We start from the raw sequence: 21,048 nt of genomic DNA on the forward strand, positions 1-21,048 counted from the left end.
CAGAGATGACAGTTCTGTCTCACAATTAAAAGAATGCAAACATATCTTCCTCTTCAAAGGAAACAGAGAGGAATGCAAACAAATCAATAGGGCTGTTTGTTTTTAAGTATGCGAAGCACCGCAGGTACAAAGCTGTTGAAGGCGGCAGCTCACACCCCCTCTGTCAGGAGCAGGAAGAGACAGAGAGAGAGCCACAGAAAAACAAAGTCAAAAATCAATACGTGCCCTTTGAGCTTTTAAGTATGCGAAGCACTGTGCAGCATGTCGCTTCACGAAGCAGCTGCACACAGCCCCCCTGCTCACACCCCCCTACGTCAGCGCAAGAGAGAGAGAGAGAGAGAGAAAGTAAGCTGGGTAGCTTCTCAGCCATCTGCTAATAGCGTCCCTTGTATGAAATCAACTGGGCAAACCAACTGAGGAAGCATGTACCAGAAATTAAAAGACCCATTGTCCGCAGAAACCCGCGAAGCAGCGAAAAATCCGCGATATATATTTAAATATGCTTACATATAAAATCTGCGATGGAGTGAAGCCGCGAAAGGCGAAGCGCGATATAGCGAGGGATCACTGTATATATATATATATATATATATATATATATATATATATATATATATATATATATATAATAATAAATAATAATAGTTCATTACATTTATATAGCGCTTTTCTCAGTACTCATATACAGTATATATATAGAGTAGATATAGAGATAGATAGAAAAGGTACTACATGGTAGATACATAGGAAAATTCATATTAGATAGATAGATAGATAGATAGATAGATAGATAGATAGATAGATAGATAGATAGATAGATAGATAGATAGATAGATAGATAGATAGATAGATAGATAGATAGATCATTTCTTTACATTTATATAGCACTTTTCTTACCACTCAAAGTGCTCTCCATGCAGGGAGGACCCAGGAAGCGAACCCACAATCTCCTTACTGTAAAGCAGTAGTGCTAGATAGATAGAGTGGGTGTTACAAAATGGACACAGAAGGTCAGATCTTCTACAGGATCCCAAGCAAATGGCGATGGTTCTGTATCTAATGTGGATTGAGCTTAATTGTCAGTGGGAGGAGGTCAAAAGTGGTGAAACCTAAGATGTGACTGATGGTAAATCATGTTGCTTATTTCAGATTAAAAAATCTGAGGTGGTGTGGTTTTATTTATTATCTAATGACTAAGTGTATAAAATGTATTTATTAAGATTGTTTTACAAAGTCAATGGAATTAATGTTGCAATGTAAGCCTCCCATGATTCAGTCTTGCAAACCAAGGGTATGATTCATTGCTGCTATCTCTCATCTTCCATCATCTCTAAGGTTGGATAACAATATACATGTAAGTTTATAGGTTTATAGAGTCATTATTCTCACATACTTAATCACACACGTAAAACACTTCCTATAGTATTTTTTGCATATTACATGAAATAATTTTCTGTCGCACTGTATAGACAACAGAAAAAGAAGAAGCCTGTTTCTACATTCTTTTTTACTCAACAAGATTTTTGAACAATGTGGTTGCGTTGCAAAGGAAGGTTCTCAGTCATTTGTAGTGTTTTGCATATGTAGACTGCACTTCTCTTTCCTCTGGTAATGAGGTACCCACAATAGAATTTGTAAGAACTTCTGCTTTTAGCATTTCTCGCTATGTTTGCAGTTTGAAAGTGTTGCTTTTTCACTGGGGGTTGTGGTCTTGTTGACTATATCATATTTTGCTGTGTTCAATTGCCCCTTCTGCTGTCTAAATAAGATTTAACGCTTATAAGAAATTGACAGTTTAAAAGACAGATTTTTAACTAAATTTTGTCATTTTTTTATGAAATTTAAATGTTTCTGACATTGTGTTCCTGACACTTTACACAGATGTCATCTAATCCAGGATGTACTGTAGTCCTTATTTTCTCCATTATTTTTTTTAAGAACATTAAAACATTTTAGACAAGAGCAGGCCATTTAGCCCAACAAAGTTCGCTAGTCTTATCCACTTAATTCTTCCAAAATAACATTAAGTCTAGTTTTGAATGTCCCCAAAGACTTAATGTCTACCATACTAATTGTGTCTGTGGTTCTCTGTATAAAGAAAAACTTCCTAATGTTTGTGTGAAATTTACCTTTAACAAGTTTCCAACTGTGTCCCTGTGTTCTCGATGAACTCATTTTAAAGCCACTGTCTCGATCCACTGGACTGAATTACTTCATAATTTTAAAGACATCAGTCAGGTCTCCTCTTAATCTCCTTTTACTGAAACTATAAAGGCTTAGCTCTTTTAATCTTTCCTCCTAACTCATCCCCTGTAGCCCTGGACTCGGCCTAGTTGCTCTTCTCTGAACCTTTTCTAGTGCTGCTATGTCCTTTTTGTAGCCTAGAGACTAAAACTGCACTCAGTACTCCAGATGAGGCCTCACCAGTGTGTTATAAATCTTGAGCAGAACCTCCTGTGACTTGTACTCCACACATCAAGGTGTTATATAACCTGACATTCTGTTAGCCTTCGTAATGGCTCCTGAATTCTGTCTGACAGTTGATAGTGTCGAGTCCACTACGACTCCTAAGTCCTTCTCATAAGGTGTACTCTTAATTTTCAGACCTCCCATTGTGTATTCAAATCTCACATTTTTACTTCCTACTTGTAATACTTGACATTTACTGATATGAAATTTCATCTGCCACTAATCTGTCCAAGCCTTTATGCTGTCCAGTTCTCTCTCTGATGATTCAACGGATTCTAACTTGGTATCATCTGCAAACTTAACCAGCTTGTTCCTTGTATTCCTATCCAAATCATTTATATGTATTAGAATTTGCAGCAAACCAAGCCCTGACTGCTGTGGAACACCAACACCACTCTTAACATCAGCCAATTCTGATAAGATACCTCAAACCATCACCCTCTGCTTCCTGTCTCTGAGCCACTTCTGCACCCATCTATAAACAACATCCAGAACTCCCACTTCTTTTAGTCTGATGCTCATTGTTAGCCAATATACTGTAGCGACCCAATGATAAGGAAGACTGCTGAAGAGACGTCAGTAATTGCTTCTGATACTTTTTTATGTCACTCTTCAGTCACAGCTCCGCTCCCATCTTCAGCTGCTGTGCCGACCTCACCTGTGTGGTTTCTTTGGAGGTCCCGTGTTACAATACTATAAGTATATTTTACTGCAGCCTGGTGAGCTGTAACAGTATTACAATGGTGTGGTGCTCATCACAGAGAAAACAAGAGACAAAGCATTGTTTGGGCTACTGCTTGGATATACTGTTTTGATGTTGGGAACTTAGTGCTGTAAAATAAACAGAAAACAGATGAGTTTTCATGATGAGTTGGGGATTCCACCCCATATACTTGAAAATCAGGCAAATTGCAAGCAAATCTTCACAGACATGAGTTCAAGTCAGAGCTGAACTACAGCAGAAATCATGACAGTGATATATCTGATAGACAGGAAGAGGTGGATTTCAGGGCCCGCAGCTGAAAGTGACGTCTTGGGAGGCGGATTCTAGGGGAGTGGAACCGGAATTGGTGTCATTAGGAGGTGGGTTCTTCTGATGGTCTGCGGAGGGACAAGAGGAGAAAGTGTTAAGAGGACAGCGCCAGGCCTTGGTCCGGCTGAGAAACACATTTATTTGAGCCCGTAAACTGTCTGTCATGCGCAGGTGTGTGACACTGCATACCAATGGATTACAGAATCAGTTCCTTATTGACAAAGACAAGTAATTTTGTGTGGAGCATTACATACCAGCTCATGTCACTCAATGAGATGAAACCGTTTACAAACACAAAGTCAAAGGGACGGGACATCAAAGAGGTGCTGAAGAGATAAAGAGGGAAGGAGAGATGCGCCATTGATGTTACCTGAGTAATGTGCTACAGCATCAGGAAATTACACAATTTTATAGCATTGCAAAACCATACTTGTTTATGAAAGCGTTTTATCACAAATCTGCTTCGGTTACCTTTCCATAGAGAGGGTATTAATGGCATTAGAATTTAGCAGTAAGTTAAAAAATAAATAAAACAAAATAATTAAACATAACTAGCAAACTGGATGTTTTCCTGGTGTAGTGTGCTGTTTTGAGAGAGAACAAAACGGACTTTTTAGCTACAATTGGGAAGAGAAAACCACAACCCCTATGCTTATTAAACATAGAAAGTGACAAAATGAGGAAACTTGACAAACACCAAAAATAAACTCCGGTAAATAAAAGATTTAAATGGTGCATCTTGTATTGTTACGATAATCTGTTTACACGTTTCTGGTCTGCCTATAAGGTAGTGCCTAGCAGGTAAGGGCTTCCAGAAACAAAGGCAACTCAGACTTGGTAAGGGGCTGGTGAATACATTAAGGACGATATCGTCAAGAGAGAAAGCAGCCCATTGTTAATGTCACTGTAGCAGTGGTGTCATGGTAGTAAAATCTTTGGCAATATCAAAGAAGCAGGAGGCAGAAAGGCCTCTGTGACAATTGTTGATAACATGGAATCACTAGCTGGGGACCATTTCCCTTTTAGACTGAGGCTGAAGGGGACCTGTTCTGTAGGAGGCCAAAGCAACTTCTCCAGGCTACTGGCTTATTACACACATTCCCTGATTGGTACGCCATGCACCACAATGCTCTTTTATGGCCAGTATATCAAAATTTTATTATATCCCTTTACAAGTTACTCAGGAATCAAGAGTGTAAACATTATAGACAGCATGGAGTCTGTACAGCCAAGTAGGTATCTCTTGGCCCAAAAAATTATTATGAAACTAGACAACAAAACTGCAAGCCAGTACAGAGTTTGAAAGCTGGCCCTACTATCAAGGATTATGAAAATAATAGATTTACAAGGAAAGTTTGGGCTCACTGGTGAGAGAAAGGTCAAGAAGAAGGAGAGAATATACTAGTGAAAGATTTGTTATTTGCGGTACTTAGAAGGTTAGTGTCATAACCCTCTGTGATGGACAGCCGGCGGTTTAGTCCGGCCGGGGCGTCCCTGAAAGAAAAGAGTGGAGGAAGGCAGCCCTTTTCAGGGCACTGCATCCCCCGGGGCGCTAGGTGGCAGCTCCCCTGGACGGCAACGGTTCCCCAGATTCCCTCAAAGCATCCTGGGACGTGGAGTCTGTTTCCTCAGACCTGTTGAGTGATGTGAGTGCCACCAGGGGGAGTTCACAAAGAACCTAGGGACTACTTTTGTTACGACATCCCGGAAATACTTCGGAATCATGAGGACAGAGGGCGGCACTACAGGAGCGCTGCTGCCTCGCAGTTGGGAGACCTGGGGACCCGGGTTCGCTTCCCAGGCCCTCCCTGCGTGAAGTTTGCATGTTCTCCCCGTGTCTGCGTGGGTTTCCTCCGGGCACTCCGGTTTCCTTCCAAAGACATGCAGGTTAGGTGGATTGGCGATTCTAAATTGGCCCTAGTGTGTGTTTGGTGTGTGGGTGTGTATGTGTGTGTCCTGCAGTGGGTTGGCACCCTGCCTGGGATTGGTTCCTGCCTTGTGCCCTGTGTTGGCTGGGATTGGCTCCAGCAGACCCCCGTGACCCTGTGTTCAGATTCAGTGGGTTGGAAACTGGATGGATGGATGAGGACAGAAGCCCGCAGTACTTCCGGGCTACTTGAGGAAGGATGATGTGGCGTTAAACCCGGGAGAAACACTTCCGGGTTATGGACTATATAAAGGACTGATGAAGACCCAGAAAAGAGAACCGGTGTTGGGAGGTTGGGTGACTAAGCTGCTGGGAGTAGAGGATTGTTATTGTATTGATTATTGGAGAATTGTGGAGTGTGTGGTGCTTTGTGCACTTATTGAAGAAATTATTAAAGATTCTTCTTGGCGCTTTTTACAAGTGTGTCTTGGATGTCTGTCTGGTGGGTTTCACGGAGCAACAGCGCCTCTAGCATCCACACTTCTTAGTTATTTTTTCCTTGCCTTTTGAAATTTTTTTATTTTGAAAACATTTTTCATGTTGCCATTTTGATTTTTTACAGACACTTCAATATTGTTTACTGTTACGGTAGCCATTTTCAGTCACATAACTTGATGATGTCAGTTCTTCTTGCTATTTAAGATGGATGCACCCAGCTCTCAGTATCAAAGCTCTTTGTCAGTGCTTCATACATTCATGTTATGTTTAGGGAATCCTCCATTAGTACCAATCATGACTTTTCTTGGACTTTTTTGACTAGTCTTGTTATTTTGTTTTTGATTTAGTTGCTAGGTTTATCTGATCTCTTGGTTTTGACTCCTGTAAGTTTGTTAGCTTTATTTTCTGTCACCTTCATTTTAGTCATTTAATTTTCCGGTCATTTTCTTGTTCACAAAACAGTATTGGATGCTTCAGTGGACAAGTCACTAAACCACCCCAGCAGACACAGACACGAACTTAGCAAAGTAAAGGATGGCCTGTGGAACTTTTTTTGTTTCATCTTTGCTGCAATCCATTTTAGATAAGATCTCTGTCATTGACATTATTATTTTAGTGATTCTTGAAAGAGCAAAGCACAAAAAGGGGATCCAGACACAAGAAAAAAAGAAAAAGAAAAACACAAAATGCCAGACCTGCCCTTTTTAATGGTCTTGGCTCACTGGATAAAAAAAACTGCACAGGCCTAAAATTGGGGCATGGGCTTTTAAATAAAAGAAGTTCAAAAGGAGTAGAGGGAAAACCTCTGATCCAAAGGACAAGCTAAAACAACGATTCCTTAATATTTAAAGAAATTATTAAAGATGTAAAAAGGAAGCATAAAAAGGGAAGGGAGAAAAATGGAACAATAAACAGCAACAAATCCAATAGTCACAAAATCAATAAACAGAACCTTAAATAAGAGCCAGGGGTCAAAATCAGTCAACCCAAGAAATGAAAATGAAAATAGTAAGTCAAAAACAGGAATCTAATTAAAAATCACAATACCGAAGGTGCTGTGAGAAAAGCAGCTTCTCCATTTATACTGTTGAGTTCAGTCATCTAGCTGTATAATCAGGTGGCCTCACCTCGACTGGCTCCACACATAGCCGATAGATAAACAGTAGAATAATCCATCCATCCATTATCTATATCCTAACTACAGGGTCACGGGGGTCTGCTGGAGCCAATCCCAGGGCGCAAGGCAGGAAACAAACCCCGGGCAGAGTGCCAGCCCACCACAGGGCACACACACACACACACCCACACACCAAGCACACACTAGGGACAATTTAGGATCGCCAATCCAGCTAACCTGCATGTCTTTGGACTGTGGGAGGAAACCCACACAGACACGGGGCGAACATGCAAACTCCACGCAGGGAGGACCCGGGAAGCGAACCCAGGTCTCCTTACTGCGAGGCAGCAGCGCTACCCACTGCACCACCGTGCCACCCTACAGTAGAATAAGGTAAACAATAACTCAAACAATAATCAGTACACCAGAGGTAGGTAGAGTAGCCAAAAATTGTATTCAAGTAAGAGTAGTGTTACTTCAAAATAATAATACTTAAGTAAAAGTAAAAAGTAGTCATCCAAAAAATTGCTCAAGTAAGAATAAAAAAGTATTTGGTGAAAAGACTACTCAAGACTACTTATTATGTTTGATCATAATAAATGATTTATTTTTTAGAAATGTTGTAATAAGACAGACAAAAATATAAAATAATGTGCAAATTCTGCTATTTCCAAATAATAAAATAAAAAATGAGTAAAAAGAAATAACATCTTTACAAAATAAAGATGCACAAATAACACAAAGTTCCAAATCTCAGTTTTTCACAACAATGCTTTTGAAGCCGATACCTACAGTAGGCAACATGTATGTTGCTACGTCTGATTGGTGAAACAGTCATGCAGTATATCCACTGGTGGATTCTCTCTGGCAAAAATATAGCGTATAAAATGGAAAAAAAAGTAGCGATTCGAGTGTTGCCCAATGTAGCGGAGTAAGAGTAGTGTTTCTTCTTCACAAATGTACTCAAGTAAAAATAAAAAGTATGGTGCAGTAAAACTATTCTTAGAAGTACAATTTTTTAAAAAAGTTACTGAAATAAATGTAACGGAGTAAATGTAACATGTTACTACCCACCTCTGTAGTACACCCAATATAAACCAAAAGCAAAATTTACAACATAATACACAATATAAAATTTGAAAAACAACTTAAAGATTAAATCTATACATTGTAACCACCAGAGGGCAGCCCTGAGCACAAGCCACAGACATAGTGATTTACTTATCCAAAGCACAGTCACAAAATCGCCTTTCTCAAAGATCATGCAGAATAATAATAAACCAAACCAAATTTTCCTATTTTCTTCCTCCAATTGAGTGTTGCCAGGTGTCTCCCAGTTCTGACTTGTCCAAGTGCGGCAGGGGGTTTTCTTCTAAAGCTGACCCGGAAACTGCTTCTGGCTTCCTGTCTCGGTCATCTGGAGCATTTCTGGGTTGTACACAAACCAGGGCAGTCCTCCCCCAACAAGACCCCTTATAGGGCTGCATCTCTGGACTCCAATTCCCATGCCACCCTGCAGGTGTACCAAAGTGTTCCAGCCCTGAGGAACACTGCCATCTATTGTATGGGTGAATGAGCTGCTCCTGGTAGCCTTGTACGCCTGCTCCTTCCATGATGGCCTCCTGGCCAGGGATGAATCCTTCATTTATCCTGGCCAGGATGCCTGTCCTACCTTCATGGCACCTAAAAATATATAACGCAACATTAACTGACTCATTAACTCACTCACGTACTTACTTACTAACAAAGATGCCATTTCCCGTTTAGTTAAACAGCTGAAATTTGTCAGGATGATACATCTAGGCCAGTAGGTTTCCACTAAGAAGGGACATTTCAGTCATTAATATTTAGGGGTAAACCTCCCCCACAATAGAGAAACTAAATCCCTCAACATCTCAAAAATGTTTAGACTGATTTGATTGAAATTTGATGACATATCGTATATACTCATGTTTAAGTTCTCTCATGGATAAGTCGGGGCTTGAATTTTCGATATAATTTCCGGTATTTTATAATGTCAGTTGTATAAGTCGAATGTGGAAAACTCATGCTATTGGTCCAAGAGATCACCTGAGTGAGTAACCACAGAACATGCTGCCTTTTGTGTTTTTGGTATCTCACGCCCTCATACACCTTTATCATAAGAGCATCCCTTATCTACGATGGAGCATTCGATCAGAAAATAATACGAAGCTGATTTTAAATTATTAGTCGTTAAGTTGCTAAAGAAATTGGTAACTGCGCTGCTGCAACAAAATTTGATGTGTCTGAGAAACTAGTGTGAGATTGGGGGAGGCAAGTAGATATAAAAAATAAATAAATTTAAGTGTCGTATTTTTGAATGGGCATATAATTTGGGGTCTGATTTTATCATCTATTTTTCGGGTTTCAAGACCCAGACTTATAAGCGTAATATATACAGTAGAGAAAAAAATTTAGCGTGCATGTTTTTGTTTTTTTTTGATTTGTCAGTAACTATTTTAATGAATAACAACACTAGTAGTTCAGTTACCTGGTTTGTAAATATAGGGTCTGTGTCTTTAAACAGGTTTTCACAGTGGCAGATGGGCTTGTGGGATTTGTAGTTTGTAGTCGTAGGCACTGTACATGTAACACTGAAAGAGAAGGATGTGGTGGGACTTTTGTGACTTTTCCATTTTCCACCAACTTCATTATCAGCAGCACCTAAAAAACACTTTATGAACTGTATTTCTACAATGAAGGAGGATTTTATAAAGCCATTGGATATGTAGTAGGGACAGCATTGGGTACTATTCTCCTATTCCTGTCTGTGGTTGCTTTTTGTGAAGAGGTAGGCCTCTGAAGATCATACACCTTCCCTTCTGGAGCATGATGGTAGGAGTGTGGGAGAGTTGTTTGTGGCATTCGTTTTATATGTTTGTCATTACCTTTCTTTGCTGTGTTTCTAAATAGTTATACAGTATATACATTGTAACAAGGAAAAAGACAAAAAGAAAAAGGTTTGGGGATCCACCCCATATTTTGTGAAATAACACAGCAAAATCGAAGTTCACCAGAGTAGTCACAAAGGACCAAATCCGAACAGAACTAAACTAGAGAAGAGAGGTGCTTGGCTTTTATATGCGATGGGCAGGAAGAGGTGGGTCTGTGAAGGAAGTGGTGGAAGTGAAGTTCGTAGGAGAGCGTGGTCTGGGCAGGAATGCAGACGTTGCTGCCGGGTTAGCTGGGTTTCCCTACTGATGATCTGTAGAAGAGGGAGAAAAGTCATTAGTGCCCTTCATCAACCCCCAACTCAACATCTTACCCTCAGTTAAGGCCTTTGACTGCCCCCTGTGTGCACGTGTATAACAACATATGCGTCCTGAGAGAATGTTTCTGCTATCCGCCCACAGATATTTCCACCTCCAACATTCCCGTTTTGTCCAAAGAAAGAAAGAGGATCATGTGTCCCTGGTAACTACTGAGGTGCTTCCTCTCTAGCACCTAGGGGACCAGGTCCGATTTCCACCCAGGTTAAACTTTAATAGTAGATTGCCTATTTGTTGCTCATCCAACACACCCATAGGGGGCACCACCACTAGCCGTAAAGGATTTCTCGCACTGGCATGATGGTCTATGTTACCAACACAAGTCTGTTCTTCATTCTCACTAGTAGGGCCTTGTATAGCCTGCTCTTGCTGCGGGGCACTGTCTTCTGCGTGTTCTCCCCATACTGACCATCCATCTATCCATTTTCTAAAACCGCATTATTTTCTTTAATTTACTTGTAATATGTAAAGTTAATATGCATGTCATTGTATATTTACAGTGCATCCGGAAAGTATTCACAGCGCATCACTTTTTCCTCAATTTGTTATGTTACAGCCTTATTCCAAAATGGATTAAATTCATTTTTTTCCTCAGAATTCTACACACTACACCCCATAATGACAACGTGAAAAAAGTTTACTTGAGGTTTTTGCAAATTTATTAAAAATAAAAAAATTGAGAATATTTCCATGTATGTCCATAGTGACATTTTCATTTTATTCGTACTGCTCTTCATTGGAATTTTATCAGCCTAACTACTTGGAATGGAATACATTACAATACAAACAAGTCTGTTTTGGTTAATTATTAAATAATAAAAAACAAGTACTAGTCAGTTTGGTAATGTTTTCTATTTAATTATTAACCAGTCATTATGTAATGTGAAAGTTAGCCTTAGCATTTGTGTGTAAAAATAACACAAAATTTCTGTAAATTACTCTATTTTCAAGCACACCAAAATAGTAAATATAACACATTTTAAATTTATCAGCAGCCATCATAGCACAGTGCCTTAGCAACTAGATTGTTTATTCTGTTTTCAGATCTTTATGCATGATTACATGATGAGTTTAGGAGGGGTGCTCACATTGAAGGGTTATTCATTAATTCAAAGTGCTGTGTGCTAGAAGTCTGATGTGGGCTTTCTTATTTCCGTATTTGAGATTCCTCAATATGTCGAGTGTCTTCATTCCAGTTACTCCTTGTAGCCAGCCAGGAAACGTTAATCATTGACGACCCCTTTCCTGTTTACCGTCTATCCATTAATCCATCTATTAATTCCTCGAATTTTTCTTTTCACAACACCAGGCCAACAAATTGAATTATTCTTCTATAATCACCTCTAACATTTCCCAAGTCATTCCAACTCTGTGCAACACCTCTACATTTGTTATCTTTTTAGTCCATGATATTTTGATTATCCTTATTTCCAGTGTTTCTAATCGTGCCTCAATAGCTTTGCTGATTGTCCAACTCTCACAACCGTACAGAAGTGTTGGCCAAACATAACATTTCAATATTTGCTGTCGAGTAGTTAAGGATGCGCTGTTTGATAACTAAACCCGTTCCATCTTTTTGAAAAAACTCTTAGCTATGGCAGCCCGATGCTTTATCTCCTGGTCTGTTCTCGCATCAGCCGTCAACATGCTTCCCAGATATACTGTATAAACTGATCCACCTGCTCCAGGGCTTCTCCTTTCACCAAAGTTTTACAGGTAGGTCAAGTTGCTTTCTTTGAGAATATCATCACATAAGATTTCTTTCTGTTGACTTCCAGACCCTTCTTATCACTTTCATCTACTTCCACCTTCACGACTTTTTACAAGTTTTGTTCTTCATGGGCTAACAGCACTGTATCATCTGTGTACTGCAAATTCATCCATCCATCCATTTTCCAACCCACTGAATCCGAACACAGGGTCACGGGGGTCTGCTGGAGCCAATCCCAGCCAACACAGGGCACAAGGCAGGAAACAATCCCGGGCAGGGTGCCAACCCACCTCAGGACACACACAAACACACCCACACACCAAGCACACACTAGGGCCAATTTAGAATCGCCAATCCACCTAACCAACATGTCTTTGGACTGTGGGAGGAAACCGGAGCGCCCGGAGGAAACCCACGCAGACACGGGGAGAACATGCAAACTCCACGCAGGGAGGACCCGGGAAGTGAACCCAGGTCCCCAGGTCTCCCAACTGCGAGACAGCAGCGCTACCCACTGCGCCACCGTGCCGCCCGTACTGCAAATTTTTTATATTCAATCCACCAACCTTTATCCTTTCAAGCTCTCTAACTTACGGCACAGTCATTTCTGTATATAATGAAAAAAGATCAAGAGACAAAACACAACCTTAACCTTGTCTTGTTCCTCTCGTCACTTCTCTATACTCACCAATAATCTAATAGCAGCTTCCTGATCCCAATATAAATTCTTTAATAATTCCAAGTCTTGTCCATCCACATCTATAGATTCAAGCATTTCAATTAATAGCTCATGCCTCACACGATCAAACATTTTTCTCATAATCTATAAAACATACATAAATATCTTTCTGTATTTCAGCAGCTCTTTCTGCTAACATCCTGAAAACAAAAATCGCATTTCTTGTTCCTTTATCTGGCATAAAACCGGATTGTTCTTCTGACACTTCACCAGTCATTTTATCACCTTGGTTAGCTGACTCACCAGACTAATAGTTCAAAGTAGCTCAAACCTGGCTTCTTTGGAATAGCAATGAATATAGTGTAACAAGGTGCTATATATGCCCCCGACCCGACACAGATTCACACTGGAGGCACATGTATAAAATTACATCTTCCCCGTAATCCCCACAGGCACAACATAGTCCTAAAAGCACCAAGTACACCACACACTTCTTCTCCTGCACCACCACTCCTCCCAGGTAACCTCGTTCTCCACCTCCCAAATCTGGCCACTGAGTGCTGGTTGCTGGCCCCTTTCATAGCCCAGCTGCTTGATCACCTGTTTCCTGTTGCACTTCCGGGTGGGGCTGAAGACTTGTCCAGCCGGGCTCAGGGACCCATGCAGCGTCCCCTGGTGGCCACCCCAGATCCCAACAAGGCTGTGGAGAACTCCATCTCCACCGTCAGCCAGGGAGGCTGCCACCAAGCGTCCCGGGGGGGGGGGGGGGGGGGGGGTATTGAGCAGATCATGGTTGCTCCCCCAGAACATATGTAGAAGATTCATCCCAGCCGTCGGCCACAATAGATTTACAAATCTCTTTTGGAAAATAACCCTCCTCATAAATCTTATTTGCCAACTCACTAATATGTTTAATACCAAACTCATCAAGCACTGTCAACATTTCAATGTGCTAAATAATAAATGAACAAATATACAGTATATAACTAAACAGTACAGCACTGTAAAAACAACAAAATGGCAACTTTTATTTTGCAAATTTCTATACTGAATACCGGCTCAAGTCTGTTTACAGGTTCCATGCCTAATAATCGTTTCCATATCTCACAGTGAGAGTCTAACAAATAAAATTTGAAAGTCATGGTGTTGCAGGTCCCTAGGCCACATAGCCCAGAAAGGGCTGATTGAAGGACTGACTCGAACATCACACTTTAATTTCATAGAAGGGAGGTCCCAAGTGTTATTTGACTCAAATGACATAAAATAGATATTTTCAGGTGACCAAATCAGGTTAGTGTACTGGAAGTCAATGTGAATTAGTCTCTAGCGCCATCTGCTGGAGTCGTTTTAAGGTTTGTTTTTTCAGCAGTGATTAATCTAGAATGACTGTTGTGAGAAGTCAAGCAAAATGACACCTTTTATTATTACAATATGCAAGCTTTCGAGGCAACTCAGGCCCATTCTTCTACATCTTGCCTGAAAAAGGGGCCTGAGTTGCCTCGAAAGCTTGCATATTGTAATAATAAAAGGTGTCATTTTGCTTGACTTCTCATTACATTCATAATGGCTAACACGGTACAACACCCTAGTACTACGAATGACTGTTGCAAACTGGTGGCAAAAAAAGTAAAATACTGTGGCCTAATTTAACTGGTTTATAGACAGATAAAAATATGCCAAACTCTTGTGTGTAGTTTATCTGACAAATTCTACAATAATAGAAGGTAATAAATTACTTTTTTTCTACTAAAAGGTGTCTGCAGGAAAAAAAACAAAGGTGAAGTGTATTCATACATTATTAACATAGAACATTGCCATAAATAAGACCCTTTGTTTATCACTGTGAAGAGCTCTGTACCCCTAGAAAAACATCCTTCCTTCTTTCTGCTGTCAGGAGCCTTTGTACCTTTACTGAAAGTGTCATGTTAAGAAGTTATGAAGCAGTGATTTTGGTAAAAGCCCTTACCATCTCTAGAAAATCCAGAGAAGTACAGGAGAGTATCTGAAGACCAGGGTCCTCATTTATAAAGCTTGCATACGCACAAAAAAGAGGTTTGAAATGTGAGTATGCAACTTCCCATGCAAATGTCTTGATTTGGAAATGTGTTGTGAAAGATCAGCCCTGAAACAAACAGACAGACAAACACCAGAAGTCCAAAACACACGCACGTCTATTTTCTTCCCATACTTTAGCACAAACCCACAATGCTCAGTCCTTTCTCTTGTTCTCTTTTTATTGCTGCCTCTACTCCTCTCCTCGCAAGCTCCGTCCTCTGCCTCCCGACCCCAGCTCCCCGAATGGAATGAGGCGGCCTCTTTTATACTGCACCTGTGGCCACACCCGGAAGTGCTACCAGAAGATGATCAAAGTGCAGTGGCCCTGATACAAACCAGGGGAGCTGCCATCTCGTATCCCGGGGGAGGTACTGCTGGTGACATGTCCTCTCCCTCGGTGCACTTCTCAGAAGGGCATCCCGACCGGGCAAGGATGTTGTCTGTCACAGTGTATATATTTACGGCAACTCCAACCCATGAGGGTTGCTGAGGGTTGTGTTGGTGTTACCGGTGTTCCAAGAAGGAGGTGTTTCATCCTGCCGGGCACCCTGGATATCATTGAGAGGAGTCGCAGCGCACGGCTCAATGGCAACTCTGGTCTGTGCCGGGAACTGAGAAGGACGGCTGCGAGGGCTCTGACGGCAGATAAAGAGGCGTTTGTTAGAGGAATCTGTGAGCGAGTGACACACCATCTGTGGTCTAGCGACCCACGTCCTGCTTACAGAGGAATCAAAGCATTATGCACATCTGAATCTGTTCCTCGGAGAGTCACGCTCAGGGCAGCTGATGGAACGGTCCTTACGGATGACACTGCAGTTGTGACCAGCTGGGCTGGCTACTATGAGCAGTTGTTCAAAGCTGATCCTCCAGCTAGGACGTTGGATATCTCTGGGTCCACGGTTCTTGGGGATGATTCTCTAATTAGCTGTGAACCACCCAATCTCACTGAGATGGCACAAGTGGTGAACCAGCTGAGGGGGGGAAAGGTTGCAGGGATCTGTGATATCCGGGGTGAACTTCTCCAGGCTGGTGGTAAGGCTGTCCTCCTGGCATTGCAAGCAATCTTTGCTTCCATTTGGGAGACTGGCATCATCCCAACTGACTGGAAAATGGGACTTGTCATCCCTATCTGGAAAGGGAAGGGTGATCGCCTGGATTGTGGCAACTACAGGGGGATAACACTGCTCTCGGTGCCAGGTAAGGTCCTTGCTATGGTCGTCCTCAATAGGATCCGTGATCACGTGCTCACCTACCAGCGACCGGAACAGTCTGGTTTTACACCTAAGAAGTCTACCATTGACCGCATCCTGGCACTGAGGGTTCTCATTGCAGCCTTTGTCGATTTTCACAAAGTGTTTTGACTCAGTTGATCAAGCTGCCCTGTGGGACATCCTGAAGGTTCGCGGGATCCCCTTAAGGTTGCTGAATATCATGACCGGACTGTACACTGGTACTGTGAGTGCTGTGCAGAGTGGAGGCAGGACCTCTGTGTTTTTCCCAGTTGATTCTGGGGTTCGTCAAGGGTGTGTTCTTGCTCCTACTCTGTTCTATGCCTGTATTGACTGGGTGTTGGGCAAGGTAGTGGGGTCCAGCGGCTGTGGGGCATCTGTTGGTGAAGAAAGATTCAAGGATCTTGATTTTGCTGACGATGCTGTGATCGTCGCGGAGTCAATGGAGGCTCTGATTGGGGCGCTCGAGAGACTGAGCGAGGAGTCTGACTGTGTCTGGGCTTGCGAGTGTCCTGGATAAAAACCAACATCCTGGTTTTTAATGGCCTCTTGGGCACGGCCATCAGCAGTGTGTATGTTTGCGGACAGAGTGTTGACCTTGTTGAGAGGTTTACATACCTTGGCAGTGATATTCATGTCTCTGGTTTGGGAGAGCATGGAGGGTCATGAGGTCACTGGAAAGGGGTGTGTGGCGCTCCCGATATCTATGCAAAAGGACAACAACAACATTTATTTATATAGCACATTTTCATACAAAAAGTAGGTCAAAGTACTTTACATAATGAAGAAAAGAAAAATAAAAAACAAAGTAAGAAATTAAAATAAGACAACATTAATTAACACAGAAAAGAGTAAGGTCCGATGGCCAGGGGGGACAGAAAACGAAGGTCCAAGTCTTTAGAGTCCTGGTGCTTCCTGTCTTACTATAAGGTTGTGAGAAATGGATGCTATCCAGCGACCTGAGACGAAGACTGGACTCCTTTGGTACTGTGTCTCTCTCCGGAAAATCCTTGGGTACCGTTGGTTTGACTTTGTGTCGAATGAGCGGTTGCTCATGGAGTCCCAAATGAGGTACATTACCTGCATTGTGAAGGAGCGTCAGTTACAGCACTATGGCCATGTGGCGTGTTTTCCCGAGGGTGATCCAGCTCATAAGATCCTTATTGTTGGGGACCCAAGTGGCTGGACCAGGCCAAGAGGTTGCCCACATAACACTTGGCTGCGGCAGATAGAGGGTAATTTCCGGAGGGTAGGACTGGACTGCGTGTCTGCCTGGGGGGTTGCCAACCGGGATCCTGAGCTGTTTCGACGTGTAGTGAGTGCGGCGACTCACTGTACCAGTGCATGCTCTCCAACTTGACTTGACTTGACTTGACCCATGCATATGCAACATTTCAAGGGACCCCGGAAATGACAACACCCTCGATCAATGAGGGAAATGCAGACAAACCAGCTAAAGGAAGACTTGCATGCATTATAATAAGTCTTATCACTGGACCATTGTTATAATGTGTGTGGACACTGAAGCAGCGCTACTCAAAATGTCCTACATCTCCCAGCAGCCCCAGTGGTATAACAGTATATTGGGCAGCTTAGTAGGGTGCAGGGGCCGCTGGGAAGAAGATTGAGCAGATGGGCTGTTTAAAATAGAAGCTAAAGAGAGCCAGGAAGATCGCAGTGTTTGTTTGTGAATATGCCTCATACACACAATTGGATTACAGATTGAGCACCTTAGATTACAGTTTCTGTCTAGTACTGCATGTGCTGTCCAGAGAGTTCGTATTGATTGGATACGTCTTCATCTGAGGGAGCCCTCCCAATCACCTGAAATCCTCACACTGCATCAGGAACCTGGTAGAACAAAACTTTACATTGCTTTCAAAAACCTGTTCACAAGGTTTTTCTTTCACACATCCATCCTCAACTGACCCTGCTATGCTGGACTGTTTTGGACATTGTTGTTAGTGGTTACTGTTTGCTGTTATTGTTGTAATTTACTATTACTGATGGGGAGCTGAGGAAGGGCTTTACGTACACGGTTTTTGTTATATTGTGTGTTCTTTTTTCGTTATTTGATTAATTAATCCATTATTATTTATCAGGGTCTGTGTGTGTGAGTGTGTGCATGTTGGGTCAAGGCTGGGTATGTTCCCGGGGTCTCCACAGAAGAATTAACAAATCACCTTTTTCGGATGGTGGGAAACTTAGCATCCCCACAACCACTACAATGTGATAAACATATTACACCTCAAAAATGATTAATATGATGTATTAAACTCTATTTTAGTTCCTTTTTAAGGTGGGCAATATTATGTATTTGCACTGAAGAATTTTTTTTGTCATTTTATATATTAGCTACTTCCTGCCACTTCTCAGAGAATCTCCCCCAGGTCAAATGTATCTCAGCCAAGCTTCACTCCATCATGCCTGCGGAGAGTCGAGGCACTATATCCCTTCTTTGTATGGTTTGGGTGCACATACAGTACATAAAACAGACCATACTTTTGCCAACATAAAAAAACTATTTGCAGTCATGTGCAGTTGTAACGTTCAGACTACACTCATATTACATTAAGGGCACCATAAGTGCCATAACCACAAGTAGTGACAATCCATTAATACACAAGTCATCCAAGATGTGACTGGCAGACATTATGGTTCAGTGGCCTGGGTCTACCCAACCTGTAAGTCATTTATATTGATGTAACATAGTTTTGGCAGATGTGGCGTTTCTGCACCTGGTGAATGGATTGTTGGTATGGTAACTGGCTGAACCCCCAATTTTTTATATGGCTTGCACTATTCATTTTAACAGCAATCACATCATTAAATGTATCAGATGATAGTGGCTACCCAGTTAGACACTGGCACCTTACACCTTTCCCGGACCCCCAGAGTGCAGAGGAGAGATGCTATAATGCCTCACATGATCTTGTGCTCTCAGTTGTGGAGCACAGCCAGATACCCCTGAATGCAGGTGGAGGGGTCTTGACACATCAGGAGGGAGCTTCTCTACTGGCCAGTGCAGCATCGCAATTGCATATGTATGAGGTTGATTAGTATGCTTCATATATGGATGTGCGTTCGAGTCGCGTTCACGTACGCACATTTACCAGGTGACTGTGAGTTATAAATGTAAATTGCCTAGAAATGTGTTTATGTCAGGTTTATAAATTAATTTTTTTGGCATGCACATATTTTCTCACTCGAATCCATGCAAAATTTTATAAATAAGGCCCCAGAATTGGAATGACTCAGATAAAAACGTACATGTTTCCTGTGTTTCCGAGAGTGAATTTTTTTTTCATGTAGGTTTATAGAGTTACTTTATTACTGTGGGCTCTATTTCAGGAAAATCTAAAGAAACTACGGGATAGCATCTCAAGAAGACAGAAAGAGAAGGGTCGAAGTGGAGGCCCACCAGGTAAGTGGATTCATAGCTCTGAATTGATAATGTGGGATTTACAGACTCAACTGTTCCCATCACATCAATTGATTGACTTTTTTTTCTTCTTTTTCTATCTTCCTTCACCACAGATCTTGAAATCAGCGCTCCTTTCTGCCCACCACGCAGTGCTGCATTCAGACTAGAATGTGGAGTGTACGAACCGAGCCCCCGAAAGGCAACCCCAACTCCTCCACCTCCTCCCATTAGACCTATCCAGAGGGGAAACTGGCAGACTGGCAGCACCACCAGCACATCCAGTGAGTTAGATAACTTGGGTGAGCAAACAGGGATTGAGGTGGTTGACTTATTGAGAATTTCACACTTTCACATTCAAAGTGGTAAGAGTGTGCACAGTGCCACCTGTCAAAGCTTTTAGCAGCCTTTTGTATTTTCCATAATGTCAACTACTTTCATTTCTGGTTACCACTTCCAGTGACAGTGTTCAGCACTGTATTGAAAATGCATAGACAAAATAGAAAATTGCATGCAAGACTGACGGGGCCATTTAGTTTGAGACAATATAAATTAGGAGTGAGCAATGTCGGTCCTGGAAGGCCATGGTGGCTGCAGGTTTTTGTTCCAACCAAGTTACTTAATTAGAAAAAATTTTCTTGGCAATAGCAAATCTTATTTAATTTTATGGCTTGTTACAGTGCATCCAGAAAGTATTCACAGCGCATCACTTTTTCCACCTTTTGTTATGTTACAGCCTTATTCCAAAATGGATTAAATTCATTTTTTTTCCTCAGAATTCTACACACAACACCCCATAATGACAAAATGAAAAAAAGTTTACTTGAGATTTTTGCAAATTTATTAAAAATAAAAAAAACTGAGAAATCCCATGTACATAAGTATTCACAGCCTTTGCTCAATAATTTGTCGATGCACCTTTGGCAGCAATTACAGCCTCAAGTCTTTTTGAATATGATGCCACAAGCTTGGCACACCTATCCTTGACCAGTTTCGCCCATTCCTCTTTGTAGCACCTCTCAATCTCCATCAGGTTGGATGGGAAGCGCCGGTGCACAGCCATTTTAAGATCTCTCCAGAGATGTTCAATCTGATTCAAGTCTGGGCTCTGGCTGGGCCACTCAAGGACATTCACAGAGTTGTCCTGAAGCCACTCCTTTGATATCTTGGCTGTGTGCTTAGGGTTGTTGTCCTGCTGAAAGATGAACCGTCGCCCCAGTCTGAAGTCAAGAGCGCTCTGGAGCAGGTTTTCATCCAGGATGTCTCTGTACATTGCTGCAGTCATCTTTCCCTTTATCCTGACTAGTCTCCCAGTTCCTGCCGCTGAAATACATCCCCACAGCATGATGCTGCCACCACCATGCTTCACTGTAGGGATGGTGCCAGGTTTCCTCCAAACGTGACGTCTGGCATTCACACCAAAGAGTTCAATCTTTGTCTCATCAGACCTGAGAATTTTCTTTCTCATGGTCTGAGAGTCCTTCAGGTGCCTTTTGGCAGACTCCAGGCGGGCTGCCATGTGCCTTTTACTGAGTAGTGGCTTCCGTCTGGCCACTCTACCATACAGGCCTGAATGGTGGATTGCTACAGAGATGGTTGTTCTTCTGGAAGGTTCTCCTCTCTCCACAGAGGACCTCTGGAGCTCTGACAGAGTGACCATCAGGTTCTTGGTCACCTCC

General features: G+C 42.0%; 1 protein-coding gene across 3 annotated transcripts in view; it reads left to right on the plus strand.

The window, feature by feature from the left end:
* The window catches only part of pik3ap1 (phosphoinositide-3-kinase adaptor protein 1), a 157,839-nt gene that overhangs the window by 125,769 nt on the left and 11,022 nt on the right, over positions 1 to 21,048 (plus strand). For 2 of the 3 annotated variants that reach the window (XM_051923423.1, XM_051923424.1), the window contains exons 13-14: positions 19,300 to 19,372; positions 19,486 to 19,671. In XM_051923423.1, coding sequence (XP_051779383.1) covers positions 19,300 to 19,372; positions 19,486 to 19,671 — 259 coding nt within the window. The remainder of the gene's footprint in view (positions 1 to 19,299; positions 19,373 to 19,485; positions 19,672 to 21,048) is intronic. The other variant, XM_028795999.2, reaches the window with a different exon arrangement.

Source organism: Erpetoichthys calabaricus, chromosome 2 (assembly GCF_900747795.2).
Source record: "Erpetoichthys calabaricus chromosome 2, fErpCal1.3, whole genome shotgun sequence".
Taxonomy (NCBI): Eukaryota; Metazoa; Chordata; class Cladistia; order Polypteriformes; family Polypteridae; genus Erpetoichthys; species Erpetoichthys calabaricus.